Source organism: Rhea americana, unplaced genomic scaffold (genome assembly GCF_003343005.1).
Source record: "Rhea americana isolate MKP2758 unplaced genomic scaffold, rheAme1 scaffold_2, whole genome shotgun sequence".
NCBI classification, from domain to species: Eukaryota; Metazoa; Chordata; class Aves; order Rheiformes; family Rheidae; genus Rhea; species Rhea americana.
This window is the reverse complement of record NW_028186149.1, coordinates 7384252-7401226: the sequence shown is the minus strand read 5'-3', so window position 1 is coordinate 7401226 and position 16975 is coordinate 7384252. Positions and strand designations below refer to the sequence as shown.

Below are 16975 nucleotides of genomic sequence, written 5' to 3'. Positions count from 1 at the left end.
TTTTTTTTTTTTTTTTTTTTTTTTTTTTTTTTTTTTTTTTTTGAGGGATAGTTGTTTTTTTTAAAAAAACTTCATTAAGACACACAGAACATTAGGTTTTACAATGCCATCTCTAGATTACTGTTTCATAAGATTCAAGTATGATTTTTAGTTTTTGAATAAGAGACAGATTAAGTAGAACATAGTGACAGAAAATGTTGCAAGGTAAAATGAAGTGGATGACTTTAGCATTATAAAAATAGAGAAAGATAACAGCTTTTAGGTGTACTTCATTTGCAATCTCTCTTTAGTCATTACAATTATATTGTTCTGAATTTGTATTTTTAATATAAATGATACTTTCAGTGGAAAAGCTTCCTGCATGAATGCCAGAGTAATCACTTGCCTGTCTTCACTGTGGAGACTTTCAGCAAGGTTATTAGATGGCTTGTGCTTAATCCCCAGTGTTGCACAGGCTGCCTTTTCTGTCTGCCTGACACATACCCCAACCTCATGCTCTTTTCAGGGATGAGTACGCTTGTATCTGAGATACGCTTTTATGAGAAAGAGCACAGTAATTTGTGATTTATAAAAGAGAAAAGAGGATACTGTCTGTTCCAGTGAGGAGCCTCAGAGGTGCACTCTCGTTTTGTATTTGATATATAAATATCTTTTGTTGCATGTCTTAAAACTTCAGTGAACCATCTGTGCTGTTTTTCTCATCTGTGTATTTGGTGGGAGGAGAAAATTGTCCTGCAGGAAACTGCATTAATGTTGTGTTAACACAACTAAAATCTTTTTTTATACAGCTGGGCTCTTCTGCATTTGACAATGGTAAAATTAGTCCTGCACAACATTAAGAACTTCTTTCCCATTGCTGGTCTGGAATTCACTGGTAAGTTATATTCTGCTTTACATTTTAGTTTTCTTTAAAGTAGCTTTCTGACAGATTTTACTTCTAATGTCCATAATTTTATCTCTATGTTATACTATATTAATACTTTTTTTAGATCTGCCTGTAACATCACCTTTGGGCATTGCTGTAATAAAAACTTTGGAAAATTGGGAACAGATCCTACAAGAGAGGATGGATCAGTTTGAAGGCCCACCACCAAACTACATCAATACCTATCCCAGTGACCTTGGTGTAGGTGTAGGCCCAGCCATTATCCGCAATAAAGCAATGATTGATCCTGAAAATACACCATTCAAGTAAGTATTTTTTCTGGGGGAAAARGAGATTCCTTAATCATAGAAATACTAATGTGAAACAATACCTAAAGATAACAACTACATAAAGATTGGCTAGATCTTAGTTCTATCCAATGCTTTACAGAAACCGTTTTTCCACATTCCTCTGTTCTTTTTTTACGCAGTTATCTCCGGCAGCAGCCTTTAGTCATTCTGCTGCACCTTTCAAACTGCAGCAAGAAAGGAAAATAAGAGGGAAAGAGCAAAGCTTGGAGAGTTACAACTAAAGGGCAACAGGTGCTACTGTGGAGACCCTTTTCAGCTGCTTTCTGTTCCTCCAGTAGCAGCTATATATCTCCCATTTTCTCTTAAAGCTATCTCAGCAACAAAAAAGAGAGAGGAKGGGGAGAGGGCAAGAAAAGGGCTGTAGTCCTTATATAGCCAATCCTCATCTTTTCCAGTGCAAACAGTCCTCTTTGTGTTTTGACCTATGTCATGCTTAAAGGCCTCTTTCAATACAGATCTTGAATGATGTTTTCAAACTCAACAATAGTTTGCTTTTCTCCATATGCTAAAACCCAGGTTTAGTTTTGCTTGCTATATATGACTTACAAGTTGCATGGTTGATACTCTCTAGGATTTTATTCATATATACTCACAAATATTCACTGCTTCTTTAGAAATACTTGTTTTCAAATTCAAGGCAGTGGATTTTATTTGGCTCATATATGAGGTAACTACATTTTTTAGAAGACTTCTGAGTACTGAAAGAAATATGTAAAGAAATTATTTGAGGCATCATAGTTCCAATATAAAAGCAGCTTTAGTAGAGTACAAATACRGACATAAGTGCAAGTCAGTCAGCTGAGTTGTGGTCAATAGTTTTTGGAAGTTTGTAACTTTAATGTGGATTTAAAAATGCAAGATAAATATATCCATTGATAGTTGTCTTGAACAGATAAAAACTGAAAATTTGGGGGAGCAGTTGAAATTGGAATTGCAAATGAAGTCAGATTCTCTTGTCAGGATTTTTTTGTTTTTTTTTAACTATATTGAAGCTATTTTCTTTTTTCTTCCATTTCATCCAGATCAAAGGATTACTCAGCCCTTCCAGCAAAAAGGCTATGGCATTTTCTTGTGAAGCAAGAACTTTTGCAGGAGACTTTCATAAGATACATATTCACAAAGAAAAGAAAGCAAAGTGAGGTAAACGAAGGAAATAACTGTTTTATAGAAAACTCCATTATAACTGTTCTTCAGTCTCATCAGTATCTCTCAGGTTTTCTTTCCCTTTATTGTTGCCATTTCAATTTCTCTTCTTTCATTTAACAGTGTTTTTAAGATCCAAATGAATATCCTGTTGTTCATTGAAATATCAAATAAACTAAATACTTTTAGACATGACATATGAAATATCAAATAAACCAAATATTTTTAGAYATGACTTATCTTGCCTTACTTTTATGTGTTTGAATACTGTCTTAATAAAGAAACTGAATATTTGGGATAATGGTCATAAGAAAATACATTTGGGTATTCATAGGGGTTTGTTTTGGTGTCATATTGACAAATAAATTTAAATGAGCTATAACTCTGTGTGTATATGTATATATGCATGAGTAATATATACATATACAAGTAATATTATATAGTAATATATAATATGGGGTTTTATAAATAGTACCATAGTTACAACTGTACTGAGTTGTAATTAAAAATTAAAACCAACACATAAATACAATGGAAAATAAATATATTATTTAGTATCTTTAAGATTTCCTGTAAGTATGGAGTTTGTGTGTGTATTAACTCCTCCATTTATTTACTATATCATACATTTCGTGTTCATCTAGGAAGCGTTACATTTTAAGTGAGTTTGTTTAGATTCCTGTCTTAGTTTCCGTGCCTTTTATAAAAGGTTAAAAATACATTTGTCATCATTTACTGACAGAGTGGCCTTTAAAATCTAGTTTGGAATGTTTCATTCTTTTTTTATATTTGTTTGTGCATGTGTTTTGTGTTTGTGACTGTGTGATGTTATGTAGTCTGTAGAAGATCGTGTGGAGCAGGTCAAACAAAACTGCGTAGCAGAAGATCACAAAAACAAGGTAGTATCCCTTCTCCCAAACTTCTAGCACACTTAAAAGTTCTGTGGAACTAGCTTTCTTTCATTCTGACATGACTAACAGAAGCTATATGTTCTGTGTAGTCTATGTGTGGCAGGCTTTTAATCAGTGAATTAACTTTGGTTGTCCTATAACTGGGATGAATGAACACCTTGTAAATAGTGTTGCGCACACAACTTTGTTTCTTATGCTCAAACAGAACTTTTGGCTTCTAGAACACTAAAGAGTATGAGAAGTCTAAAGTTTAGCTTCCTAAACTACGCTGAGGCCACTGAACTTTTCTTGCATGAATTTCTTACAGATTTTTGCGGTCTGTATGTACCACTACAAAAAGCACTTTCATGCTCATTAAAATTTACTGGTAAATGTTTTGTAGGTTGAAGCAGATCTTGGCTATCCAGGAGGAAAAGCAAAAATCATTCACAAAGAATCAGATATGATCATGGCATTTGCAGTTAATAAGGTAAGTCACAGCATTATTAGTAAGYATAATAAAAAGTGTGCTAAGATCTTAATGAAAATTAGTATAAATTGCTTATTTGTGTTGCATAGGCAAACAACAATGAAATTGTTTTGGCATCTACACATGATGTTCAAGAACTTGATATCTCAGCTCTACTGGCTGCTCAGTCATTTATATGGATTGGGGAAGAATATGACAGAGAGTCTAAAAGGTAACTGTGATTATATTAGGAGTATTGCTTTACTTTAAAGTTGCATATGTAACACCTGTAGAGCAAGTGGATCATATATTAAAAAAATCAGTGTTAATTACATACTCTTCTTTGGTAAGTTTCAGATAACTTTACAAAGGAGTAGAGGTGAGGAAACCTGGAAGAACTATCTTTGTTTCTGATGGAGAAACAAATGTTTTGAGTATCTCAAGCATGTATACACTGCACAGTGAAGTACAGTCCCATGGTGCCTCAGCTAATAAACAAAGTGCTACATCCACATTGCTGCACATCATGGTAGCAGATGTGAATTGAACAGCGCAATGGCCTGAATTATCATCGTTTACATTATTGTGCTAAAAACTRTGAAAGTAGCAGCTCCAGCAAGCATTCCGCTGGGCATCACTGTAACACACTTTGTTGCACAGAATAGACACACAGATCAGGAATGCTATATTGTTTCTCTCTCCGTATTTTCAACAACAGGATTGTTCTCAAAAGAGCTCACGTTCTCAACATCTACTAAGATTAGCATCTTTTTTTTGAGGTTAAATATTGATAGCTTGGAGGATATGGAAACTGGTTGTACAACAGGAATTACCCATTTATAGTCCCATTATAATCACTTTCTCTACCCACTCTTAATASATTATTGACAAAAATGAGCTAAGCAAACTGTATTGGTAGCAAAGAAAAAATTATTTAAAGCAGAACACTGCCTTTCTTTTACAGTTCTGATGATGTTGACTTTCGTGGTTCTACCACAACACTAACTCAGTCAACTGCACCATCTTTTGGAGTGAATCAGATACAACCATCTGCATCTATGCCATGGTTAGGCAGCGGTCAAACTAGTACTGGAGCTGGTGTGGTAAGTGTTTTGTTATGTGCAACTCTGGGGACTGTTATGTCTTTTTTGTATTACTTAGTAGAGACTTAGAAGGCATGAATCATCATCCTTTTAATTCAGTGTTGACCTAAAAGGCCTAAAATGACAAAGACCTGACCAAAAAAAAGGAGGCCAGACTAAATATTTTCTTGTGTTTTAATTATTGTGACATAGCAAATGATGAGACGATAAGCATTTTTTTTCTTTCTTACGGGAACTTTGAGATAGGACTTGTAATTTCTTTAAAAAAATTTTTTAAATTCTTGCATTGAGATTAAAATCAAAAGCATATGTCAGCATATTCTTAAATCCTTTTCATTGTAATAGAAGATAATATTAGTATTATTGTACTGTAATAAATTACTATAGTGCTTTCTTGTCTAGAAAAGCTGTCCTAAACTGAGGCTTTAACTACTACACTGCAACTAAGAGTAATTAGATATAAATAACGATATTTTAGCAGGCTACTTATCTATGGAGAATATTTGGCAGATAGTAGCATAAACAAAATTGAGAGTAAGTTTGTGTCTGTCTTGGATTTTTCAAAATTTTATTAATTTTTGTTATTTCTTCTATATGAAGCTTATTAAAAGAAATCTGAATAATGTCAAGAGAATGGCGTCACATCCAGTCCATCAGTATTGTAAGTAAATCAGGCTTACCGATATGGACTATCTGTTTTTCTCTAACGTTCTGTGCTATTAACATCTCTGTCTTTTCATCTCAGATCTTACAGGAGCGCAAGATGGTAGCGTTCGAATGTTTGAGTGGACAAGGCCACAGCAATTAGTATGCTTTCGGCAGGCTGGGAATGCAAGGGTTACAAGAATGTATTTCAATTCACAAGGCAATAAGGTAACTGCAGCGTTAAGGATTTTCCCTTTTGTGTTTTTTAAGGAAACACTTGGCTCTGCCTTGACCTCCAGACTGCTTTCAACAAGTGATGCACAAAACTATTAATGTGTCCTAGAATAATGGCATAACTAGTATCGTAGCATTTATTTTGGCTGTGTATGGAAGCTTTTTAATAGACACTGACCCTTTTCCCTTCCATTCATGCATGTCAGCTTCACAACACTGGTATCTGCAGGATTATATTGATATAAAGCAAAATTACCAATATTCTGCACTGACTTTACACATCAATAGAAAGAACTTTTGCATAAAGAACACACTGATTGATCATCATGACTGTCCTCTTTTACCAATCCATTTGTACTGAAGTTATTTATTCCATTCTTAATCTAAGCAATCTCAAAACAACTTATTTTTAAACCAACAGACACATACATTTAACCCCTCTAAATTTTAAACTGATCTTGTGAACAGCATAGGAGTATCTAAAGCTTCTTCCTGTGAGCATAGTAAGTCTATGTGACTAACTCAAACAACTCACTGGGCCCCCGCAGGTCATCAGTCTACTAGCCTATATCACTAAAAAATAATTTTGAGCATCCCTCAGTATTTATTTCTGTGTCCCATTTGCCCTATTTTCAGACTTCTCGGTGTCTCCCCATTCTGAAATCTATATGTTCTACGTGGTAGGCTTTTTAAATCAAAGGTTTAAAATATTATTGAACTTACCTGTTTTACAGAGGCAAACTTTTCTGCAAGCTCAACAAGTGCTTCATACTTTGATTTCTGGCTACTCTAAAGTTTTGACAAGAATACATTACCTAGAAAACATATTAACAGACCATTAGCTGAAGAGAGCAAGTTTGCTCCAGCACAGTGCAGAGCAGAGAGWGAGTACTTTGGCCAGAAATGAGTCTGTGAGGTAGAAGAGCTGCAGAGAACAGAGTGGATAAAGAGAAGGAAATTGGGAGGAACATTCACCTCCTCAGTTCTCCATGTTGCACATTCTGATTTCAGCAGGTCTTGTCCTTTCATTTTATTGACTAACTATTTCATTTTTTAATTGTAACAGAATTAATTCGATGAGGTTTGGCATGACTGTATGATAGCTATGAAACAGCAAAAGCTGAACATTTATAACTAGCTAGAAATAGAGACTATCTCCCAGCATACCTCTCTTCAGGTATTTCATGTAACCATCTCTGAAATCAGAGTTTTGATTATGCTTTGAAATATGGCAATCTTGCATCATATGGAAATATATTCTAAGAAAGAAACAAAGAGGACTTCTTGTCCCACCTACTTCACATGGAGGTCAAACGAACAGGAGTTATAAAACCTGACTACATGGATAAAATTGCAACAAATAATTATAAATGTTTCTAAAAACATTTATAAAACATTTCTAAGCATCTTGTCTCTAGAATATACAGTATCATTGTTATTAATTTAATGTTACTGAAGTCTTTTGTAATGATACAATGCAGTTTTCCCATGATTTTTCATATCATGCTTTTATGGCATGCTGGCATTCATTTGTCTTATTTTACTAAATATTTTCTAGTACAGTCATGGAGTATTGACCCTTCAGTAAGCTTTAGCATTTAAAAATGGGATTTGAAAGTTGAGCTTCCATACTTGCGTACTTTTAAAAGCCTCCACTTCCAGAAGCGAGTTAGGCATGTAGAAAAGCATCAGTCTTCAAATAATCATTAAGCAATCACTGCTGAAATCACTTTGGCTGCTAAATTTCTTTACTGTGTCTGAAAACCACTTTTGATGTTTAATGTGCTATCAAAGTTTGTTCCTCCCCCTCCCCCCTGGATTCAGATGTTTACTATCACAAAGCAAGCATCCAGAAACCAGTATGTTATGTTAATAAATGCAGTTCATTCTTTGCAGTGCGGTGTTGCTGACGGTGAAGGATTTCTAAGTATTTGGCAAGTAAATCAAACCACCTCAAATCCTAAGCCCTATCTGGTACGTAAATAGATTTTTTTTTTTCCTCTTTTGTAATAAAATCTAAGATTTCAGGATTAAAGACAGACCAAGAGCTTTAGAGTTTCACTGAAGGGGTTTTTGATTTTGCTGCTCTTTAACTGGCATACTTTATTGAAACAAGTGTAGAGTTTAAATGATTCAACTTTGGAGAACTAGTTGTAGAGTAACCATAAGCTGCAACATAATTTCAAATACTACTGCAGCCTTACCCTTGATTAAAAAAATAAATAAATAAAAATCACAGCTGACAGTAATGACTTAATAACCCTAAGATTCAGTAAAAAAATAACCTCTTCAGTTCTCTTCACTACTAATTAACAGTACAGCAAAGACCATGCTTAATTTGAAACTGAGGTTGATGTGACTTACTATATTGTGGGTTGGTCTAGCTCCACTAATTTAATATCTTTTCATTTTATACTGAAATTTTTTATAAATTTGGTATTTTTTTCATTCTCTGAGCTTTCAAAATGCAGTGCATGCTATGCATTGCATAGCAACAACTTTGTTTCAAAGACTTGCAGTATGCTATTAATGACATCAGATTGCAGTAACTTTTGTTACTAGTAGAGTACAAGATTACATCTGTTTTTGTTTTGTTTTTAATAGAGTTGGCAGTGCCACAGTAAAACCACAAGTGACTTTGCATTTATAACCTCTTCAAGTCTAGTTGCTACATCAGGACAATCCAATGATAACAGGTGTGTTCAAAAAGAATGATGAGGAATTTCACTAAAGGTACTGTTCATTTCTGTTAAACTGCTCCATCTTGTGCCTTGGAGCACGGCTGATGTTTTAAAGCTGAGCATTGTATGCTTTGTTACAGCTTGGACGCCAGATTACTTCTTCAAGCATCATTCCTTCAGTCACTTCCTTCCCAACTCTTATCTTTTGTGAAGGGCATTCAACCACTATTTTCAAGATGTATCCCAAATACAACCAAATTGTGACATACTATTGTTGCTATGAGGAGAAATACATTTAGTAAAGACAAGATAATAATTCTTCTCTGAGAAGATCAATTTGTATATTTAATCTGTCTTTCTTGGTACGCCCTAAGAGTAGTACACATCTTACAGGCAGAAAGGTATAGTCTGCCCTGGAAAGCACAAAAGAGCTTAGGAAGAATTAAGTTCCTAATTGCTTGCATCTCCTCTCTATCAACTGTTCAGAGTCAAGGGCTTCCTGTTCAGTTCTACCTTCTAGGCTTTGACATAAAACTCAAGGAGCTTCTGAGTCATGTCACCCTATGAATCACTTAGCAACAGGCCACAATGACAAACTTTTGTTTTTCCCTCAGAAATGTGTGCCTCTGGGACACTTTGGTTTCATCTGGCAACAGTCTTATACATGGTAAGTCCTGCAGTGAAAATAAAACCTCTACTTATTGACTAGAGAAACATAGGATACATACGCGTTTGGGGCAAGGGGAGAAGTTTGTGTTGGGGAATCAGTGTAAACGTTTGTGTTACAAGCTAAATCTTGGACCAGGACTAGTATAGTCTCCAGCATGATGATAATCTGCTGCCTGTAAATAAGTATAAAGAAAGGAGGTCATACACAAATCTGTTTTTGTGACACTTTATAAAAAGTCTTAAATATTTGAATACATTTAAATGTATTAAAATACATGAATTAAAAAGGCTGATGAAGGCTACATTATTAAAGTCTGTATGCATATATGCTTTTACTTAAGCTGGCATTTAGTTAATACATCCAGTACTCTGCTGAAGCAGAGGGGAAAGGACAACTGCAGGTAGTAGTAGAAGCAACTAAGAAAATACTGTCCTTGTCTTTCAGCACTTTGACCAGATTCCCCAAAAGTGTTTGTATCTATTTTACCAAGTTTAATAAACATAAGTGATGTAAAAATATAAAGCAAAATTTTATCATCTTGTGCTATGAAATAAAGTAAATMAATAACCAACTATCCTAGCTTTTTAGAAGAGCAAATTCAACTGTCATACACAGCCACAAATAATTACAATGCTTGAGTAAACATAGCAATTACCTGTGTGAAGAGTAGGTGCATTCTTGGATTCACATTTTGAAACTAGTTACCAGACTCTRTAGAAGTTCAGCCTCACTTTAAAGAAATTGAGTCAGGGCTCCTATAGAAAAGAGGTAAAACATATCTATGAGGTAATTAGTATTTACCTTAAAGTTTGACTTCAGCTATGGTACTTCTTCAACTAAGGAATTTAATGTAACTTAACATACATAGTGAATTTTATATTTGCTGTTTTTAAAATTAASTCACACTTGTGTTCATATTTTAAATGAAATGAAATTAGATTGTGTATCATGCTTTCTTGTGCTTAGTAGATTTATATAGATCTTACAAGAGCAAAGAACTGTCAGCTGATGTGACATTACCCACATGCAAGGAGTGTATCTATCAAGTCAGGAAGCATACAGATAGCGATTTATAAAAGAAACGCATTTTAAGATTGAAAGCTACTTACCAGTTTCAAATCTGTTAAATTCTGACATACTACTTCTCCTTCAGCCTTCRCTTGTCATGATCACGGTGCCACAGTACTTCAGTATGCACCTAAACATCAACTGCTGATTTCTGGAGGCAGGAAGGGGTACATCTGCATCTTTGACATCAGACAGAGACAAATCCTCCATACCTTCCAAGCGCACGAATCAGCTGTTAAAGCCCTTGCACTGGACCCTTCTGAGGATTATTTTGTTACAGGCTCAGCAGAAGGTAACATGAAGGTAAGGTATCAGAGTAGCTGAATTGTAATAGAGTATTTGGCTAAAGTAGTGATATTTTGATCAACATGCTGTAAATAGATGAGTGCATAACAAAACAGATAATCTACAATATTCAGGATGCTGCTATAAATAAGTTTATGATGTAACACTTAAACAACTAATAGCCTTTTAACACAAGTAGCTTTTGATCTCAGTTAAAGGAAATTAGAATGTCTCTGAACTTTTTTATTGTGTGACTGAATTTTAAATGGATAAAGCACAGTGCACACTCCTGAAATTTCTAGCTGCTATTTTCTTCTCTTAAAAATGTTCTGTTTTTGCCTTTGGATATCTCTCTCTGTAATACAGAGGGTGCTCAGTAACATTAACATTGTGGTAAGTTTGTGTAACAGCAAAATCTGTGTCCCCCCCCCCCAATGCTGTTGTAGCCCCAAACAGGTACTGAGATGTCATACTAGTAGGACATCAAAAAAATAAAAATAGGGTCTTAAATCTTAAAGGGCTTATTTCCAGAATGCTAACAGAAGGAAGCATAAGGAGGGAGAGAGAGAGAGAACCTGGTTTCTCTGCTTATGGGGGGACTGTGTACTGCTGATAGGTGTCTTCTGTGCCTCTGCATGCTTTGTGGCCTGATCTTGATGAGGGCTCCTGCAAGTTGGGATGTAGCAGCCACCTGTGACAGCTGGACTGCCTGCTCTGCATGCGTGTTATTTATACAGCAGACTCTGCAGCGCTCCTTAGCAGAGAAGTATTTCCATCTGCTGTGAAGCTGACACTGATATCTTAGATAAAATGGATCCCCTCCATTTCCACACCCTTCAGGAGGAGGAAGCTGGGGGCACTGCTGACAGGACAACAGAGGGCAGCTTTGCCCCACTTAGTAACCAGCTGTTCTCCACTAAAGCAGCCCTATGATGTTCTTCCTTATGCTTTAGTGAAAGCCTCTCAAGACTCTTGAACTTGTAATTAGGGATGGCAACAAAAGATGTTTGCTGAATGGAGTAGGAAGCTTAGAGCAGGAAGGAAGCATTAGGGAAAAAAATACAAATCCTAATTTTAATCTCCTTTTTGCCTAACTTGCTGTTTTTTTGATACAGGTGTGGAGACTGACAGGCTATAGTTTAATGCATTCATTCAAAAATGAACATGCTAAGCAGTCCATATTCAGAAATATTGGTGCTGGTGTCACCCAGATTGAAACTGTACAAGGCAATCGTATCTTCTCCTGTGGAGCAGATGGCACACTGAAAATGAGAGTTCTTCCCAATGCTTTCAACATTCCTTCAGGCATTTTTGACATTCTGTAAGATTTATGTGAGCTAATACTGTTTTTATATACTGTCCATTTAAGTAGCTAAAATGCAGTGATACTCACTGAGGAAAGGACCTATTCTGTTTGCTTTCAAAGCAATTACATCAGCATTAAATATTATGGGAAACACGGGAAAAAAAGAGACTTAAAACAGGTAATTTTGAGTATGCTTATAAGAATCTGTGGGGTTGAAATGCATAACTGTATTGTAAAAGCAAAGAATAAAACCCAGTACAGTCATTCATAGGTGGGGTTATTGCTCAGTAGCCTAGAAACCTCATTTAGTGAAGATCTGACAACTGTGGCTGTACAAGACAGTAAGCATTTCTGATGCAATTAGATTATTTTTCTTCCAGTTTTTCCCTCTAATTGAAGCATGTCTACAACTTCACATTGTAAAATAGTTTAGTTTTAATTAAAGGTACTTAGTGTATATGATTTTTTGCAAGAAAGTGTAATGGATGCAAATGCCGTGGAACAATGTGCAATCAAGAACGTACTGTGAGATGTGTATCACTTTATGCTGAGACTTTTTCCCAGTTAGTATTAATATACAGTTGATACTGTAACTTGCACATGAACACATTTTAAATGCAATGTTTTTTAATTTGCACACGATTATCCTTTCTTTCTGACAGCTATGTTTTATATCGGAGACCTGCCTTTACTTTAGGAATGTACTGTGAGCATTAAATGTTTGTAGTGAAAACTTCCAYGTTTCTAAATCAGCTTTTAGTTTTGAAACTCATTTGTCCAGATTACTTCATTAAATGAAGCTATTAAGAGAATACCAATAGTACATACAATGCCACATTTCAGATGAATGTCAGGCTTTATGTGGCCAGCTAGTAAATAGTTGATAAAACTGGTAATCTAAATTATTACCACAGCATATTGTATAAACTATGCAGAGTTCAATATTGTTTGCTTGTAATATAATAGCTACTGTTGTCAGATGTATTTTCCTCTGTTGTAAACAAAAACCAAGTTCTTAAGGCACTGGAACAGATGTCTGTGTATTTAAATGTTAGMAAATTGTCTTACTTATTCAATGAAAATTTTGATGTCTGTGCTGTATTGTAAAATATAATAGGATGAAAAAAGCACCTTTCTCCAAAGGCAACTTTAATTGCAGGTTATCAAGTAYGAAAAGAAAGAAAAACAAATGTCACTGGTTAATTTTACCTTTGTAAGTTAAATAAATAACTTTTATTTCATGGACCAGTCTATTCCAGAACTGTTTCTCTTGCATTTAAATAAATTATTTGAACCTCCAGTATGTTGACTGGATAGTGCCTGATCTAGCTTTTTGCTTGTTATCTTCAGCCATCCTATAAAAGTATAAGGTTAACAAAATGAAGTTCATCTCCTCCAACACAGGCAGCTGCAAGAAATACTTGTCTTGCGCACAAACCCTGTCCCCATGTTTATGTCACTGAGAGAACAGTCAGAATTTGCTTGCCTAGGTTGGTCTGACAGCTGGTCATTGTTGACCCGTTCACAAATTTAACATGGATTTGGCTTTGTTATTTGCTTGTTAAATAGGAAACGTCACATCTGACTTGGACTGTACTTACCAGATGTACTGCAGTACATACTGCAGTATTAATGAAGTAGACTTTTAGACAAATAAAGAACATACACCCTTAACTCTGGACTTTGAAGTCTTGCACACTCTTCTTTATAGGTATTTAGAATTCTTGGTATATGATTTTTGGACATACATACATATTAATTCAAATTATTAATTGTGCTTTTTGTATCTCCTTCTGTATCTATTTCCTTAGCATGCAGGGCCGGAATCATGGCCTTAATCAGACCAGCAAGCATGCCAAGAAGAGAGAGTGCAGCCTAAATCCAACTGAAACATCATAGAATGGTAAGGTTGGAAGGGACCCCAGGAGATCATCTAGTCCAACCCTCAATGTAGCCCATACAGGTATTGAATCCGTGACCTTGGCATTAGCAGCACCATGCTCTAACCAACTGAGCCAAACCTGCCCCTGATCATGCACTGAAGCTTAGCTCCAGTAGAGGTATTTTTCCAGCATATTTGCTAGAGAAGGTTCTGTAGGCATATGTGTTCCCAAGTTCACTAATTCCTTTCATGGTGTGTAGATGTTAAAGAGGTATTAAACAGCTCAGTGCAGTCCAGGCTTAAGTGATGATACCTTATGCCTAACAGTATTTGGATGAGCTCCATGGTCTGTCTTTACGCCCTCAGAAGCTACCTAAATTTCTAAGCGTCCTCTGGCTATTGGTAATTTTGAACTTAGACATACAAGCAGCAATGTGAACTTTAGAAACCTGAAATACTGAAACAAAATTTAAAATCAAAAGGTTCCTATCATTTTTACCTATAGGTCCCAAGCAGTTGATGAATGGGGAAAAGATTTATTAGAAATAAAACTGTACAAGCAAGTTAGTTATACTTCCATGAAATGGTATAGTTTACATACAAGTGAGGAGGAAGGAGGAGTCTGCAGCAACACAAGCAACTCAAACTGTTAAAAATGGTGTTTTAATCTTACATTTTTACATCTTTAATCAATCTTTCATCAATTTGTATCCAATTACTTTCCTTCCCTGTCACTCAACACAATTTCACATACTTCAATGATACTTGATAATGCTATCATTCCCATTTTCCTTGTAGTCCAGTAATTTTGCTTTTGCTTATATAACAGTTGGTCAGACTTACTAATTCAAATTTCTGCTTTTTTTTCCCTATGTAAAGAACTGTTTCCATCCCCATTGTTTTTAACAGCTGTATATCATTGTCAAAAAACTTCACAGAGTCAGTGGAAAGTATTAAATGAAAATAACAGAGAAATGTATTTGTACACTACAAAAGTTCATTATTTAGACATTTATACTAAACCATAATCACTGACTAGAAAATGATTGTAGATAAGGTAATTGAAACTGCAAGTTAAAAATAGTCACTGCTGAACACATGACTTTGGAATAATCAGTGTACATTAAATGTAATTATAGGCTGCATAACAGAGGAAAAAACAAAAGCAGGTCTCTGCTGGGTACCAGCTGCAATRTTGGACAGCTCTTCTCCTAGAAAAGCCAAGAATGGCCTATATAATTTTAAGTGTATTTATACAAAGGGGTCTGATCTCCCTTTTATGCATGCATACAAGCCACCATCAGCCAACAGATGTGTACGGAGAAGTGAAGAGACCCACTGGCTGTGTAGATGATACAGCTTTAAATAATCTATTCAGCTAAACATGGCCCCCATGACATGCCATTTTATAATACATTCATCTGCCAAAACGTACTGGGTATACCATTAAACTCCCATTCTCCCACGTATACAAGTTCTTATCTCTTAAACTGTATGAAAGCATAGCAAGAACAGACTGTGAAGAGCGTAACTCAAAGCTTGCATCAATCTGCTTCTCTTTTAGTAAATCAAAAGCAAAAGTTACTGTCATATCCTTAGTGTCAGTAACATACATAACTCCACATGCTATGAATGCGTTACCAGCCTTAGACTTAGGATATGTAGTGTTGATATGCCGAATGACTGAAAATGTTTCTTCATCAATATGTGCTACTATTATATTTTCATCAGTACTTGAGGCATATATAATCCAAAGACCCTTTTCATCCACTGCTACATTGAAATATGTCTTCGAGTTAGAAAAGAGGTAGTTACGACCGTGATATAAGGCATTTTCAATTGTCAGTGTGCCCGATGATGCTTTATCAAGCCCAAGTCTGAAATGAAATGAAATAAGTATTCAGTATATTGTGTTAAAAATTGTCTTTATACACTAGTTGGCTGAACTGATTCTGACTACATTGCTGTTGATAGTATTTGARCTCAAGGCCCATTGTGATGTCTTTTAAGATGAAGTACCTCGCTCACAGAGCGCCTTCCAAAACACCATGAAAAAAGCTATATGCAGAAATTCCAAAGTAATAGCTAATCTAACAGGTGCACAATAACATGGACCTCACTTTGATAGGTTTCTTTTTATTTAGTCTATGAACATTTTTGTTATCATCAAGATGAAAGCGGCCAACTAAAAGGAGGAATGGGTATGAAAATKAATTAGATAGTGAGTTAAGCACCACACTTGGTAAAGGTCTGTACAAAAATTTGCTTTCTACTAAGTGGGAACTGAAGGGCAAAAAATGTGATGGACAAAGCAGTGTGAATTCTGGGCAGGTTCACCTAGTCTTAGAGCTCCTCTTTCAAAAACAGTTCAGATAATACAGTGATTTGCTCAAATAAACATCAAAGGAATAAAAGTTCTACTTTTGTAGAACCAACATTGTGACCTCCCACTGGCCTCCATCAAGAGGGACTGAATGTCTTACCTCTGATATATTAAAACTGTTTTTATTCCTTGAAATTCCTTAATAGGATGGTAATCTGGAAACAGCAGCCCTTAGCTGTTAAATTGAGTCCCTCTACTAGTTCAAGAGGGTAATCAGGTACTATAAGACACATTTGCAGTTAGCATTTAATAACACTGCACTTAAGCAAAGGCAGACAGAGTAAGCTTTACAGAATGCATTTCTTGATAAGATAATGAAGCACATTTAATAGTCTTGACTTTTAACTATATAGCTCASTTCCTCAAACACAGAAAAAGCATTATTACTCAATACAGATACAGTATCTGCAATAGTTCCAAATGTTTTCTGAAAAGACAGACTGAATGACAGGAGCATCTTAGATCCAGCAACTTGCAACAGAAGGAAAAAGTACTGGAAGGATTATTTTTCTGAGGAAGAGATGTTGATAGGACAAACTGGAAAATCATGCTAACGCAATTCAAGCATTCAAGCAGCATGTTTTCCACAGCTTTTGTAAAGCTAATGTCTGCAGCAATTCCGTATTCCAGCATCATAGTATATCAGTATACCAGTATATCATTAAAAAAATGCCTCATGGCTGAAGAAACTTCTGGGAGATACATGTACCACCCAGTTATTCTTGTTACTCACTTCATATTTATAAATAATTTCATGCATGGGAAAGGCCTAGAAAGACAGGCACCCTTAGCAAGAACACTCCCAGAGAAATGCAGCTCGTGTTCAGGAGTTTTTCTAGACAGAGTTGACAAGATTTATTACAGATGTGCAAGATCAGCAGTACAGAGGACAACATCCTCTCTTTTTCCATTCCTATTTTATGTGAAAATTCTAAAGGCAGCAGAGAAGACAGGTTTCGTCCTTGAGGTTCTTCCCCCCC

General features: G+C 35.5%; 2 protein-coding genes across 4 annotated transcripts in view; one reads left to right on the top strand and one right to left on the bottom strand.

Moving 5' to 3' along the window:
- Positions 1–13030, top strand: part of DMXL2 (Dmx like 2) — a 49481-nt gene extending 36451 nt beyond the window's left edge. Inside the window, exons 31-44 of the mRNA XM_085303667.1 lie at positions 789–874; positions 990–1191; positions 2259–2376; positions 3216–3278; positions 3673–3759; positions 3849–3970; positions 4703–4841; positions 5442–5502; positions 5587–5714; positions 7617–7694; positions 8325–8416; positions 9016–9068; positions 10225–10442; positions 11540–13030. Of these exons, the coding sequence (XP_085159793.1) occupies positions 789–874; positions 990–1191; positions 2259–2376; positions 3216–3278; positions 3673–3759; positions 3849–3970; positions 4703–4841; positions 5442–5502; positions 5587–5714; positions 7617–7694; positions 8325–8416; positions 9016–9068; positions 10225–10442; positions 11540–11749 (1657 nt within the window). The 3' untranslated portion in view covers positions 11750–13030. The remainder of the gene's footprint in view (positions 1–788; positions 875–989; positions 1192–2258; positions 2377–3215; positions 3279–3672; positions 3760–3848; positions 3971–4702; positions 4842–5441; positions 5503–5586; positions 5715–7616; positions 7695–8324; positions 8417–9015; positions 9069–10224; positions 10443–11539) is intronic.
- A 1086-nt stretch (positions 13031–14116) lies between these two features.
- The window catches only part of GLDN (gliomedin), a 57413-nt gene continuing 54554 nt past the window's right edge, over positions 14117–16975 (bottom strand). For all 3 annotated transcript variants that reach the window (XM_085303404.1, XM_085303403.1, XM_085303405.1), the window contains one exon: positions 14117–15489. In XM_085303404.1, the coding sequence (XP_085159530.1) occupies positions 15030–15489 (460 nt within the window). In that variant the 3' untranslated portion in view covers positions 14117–15029. The remainder of the gene's footprint in view (positions 15490–16975) is intronic.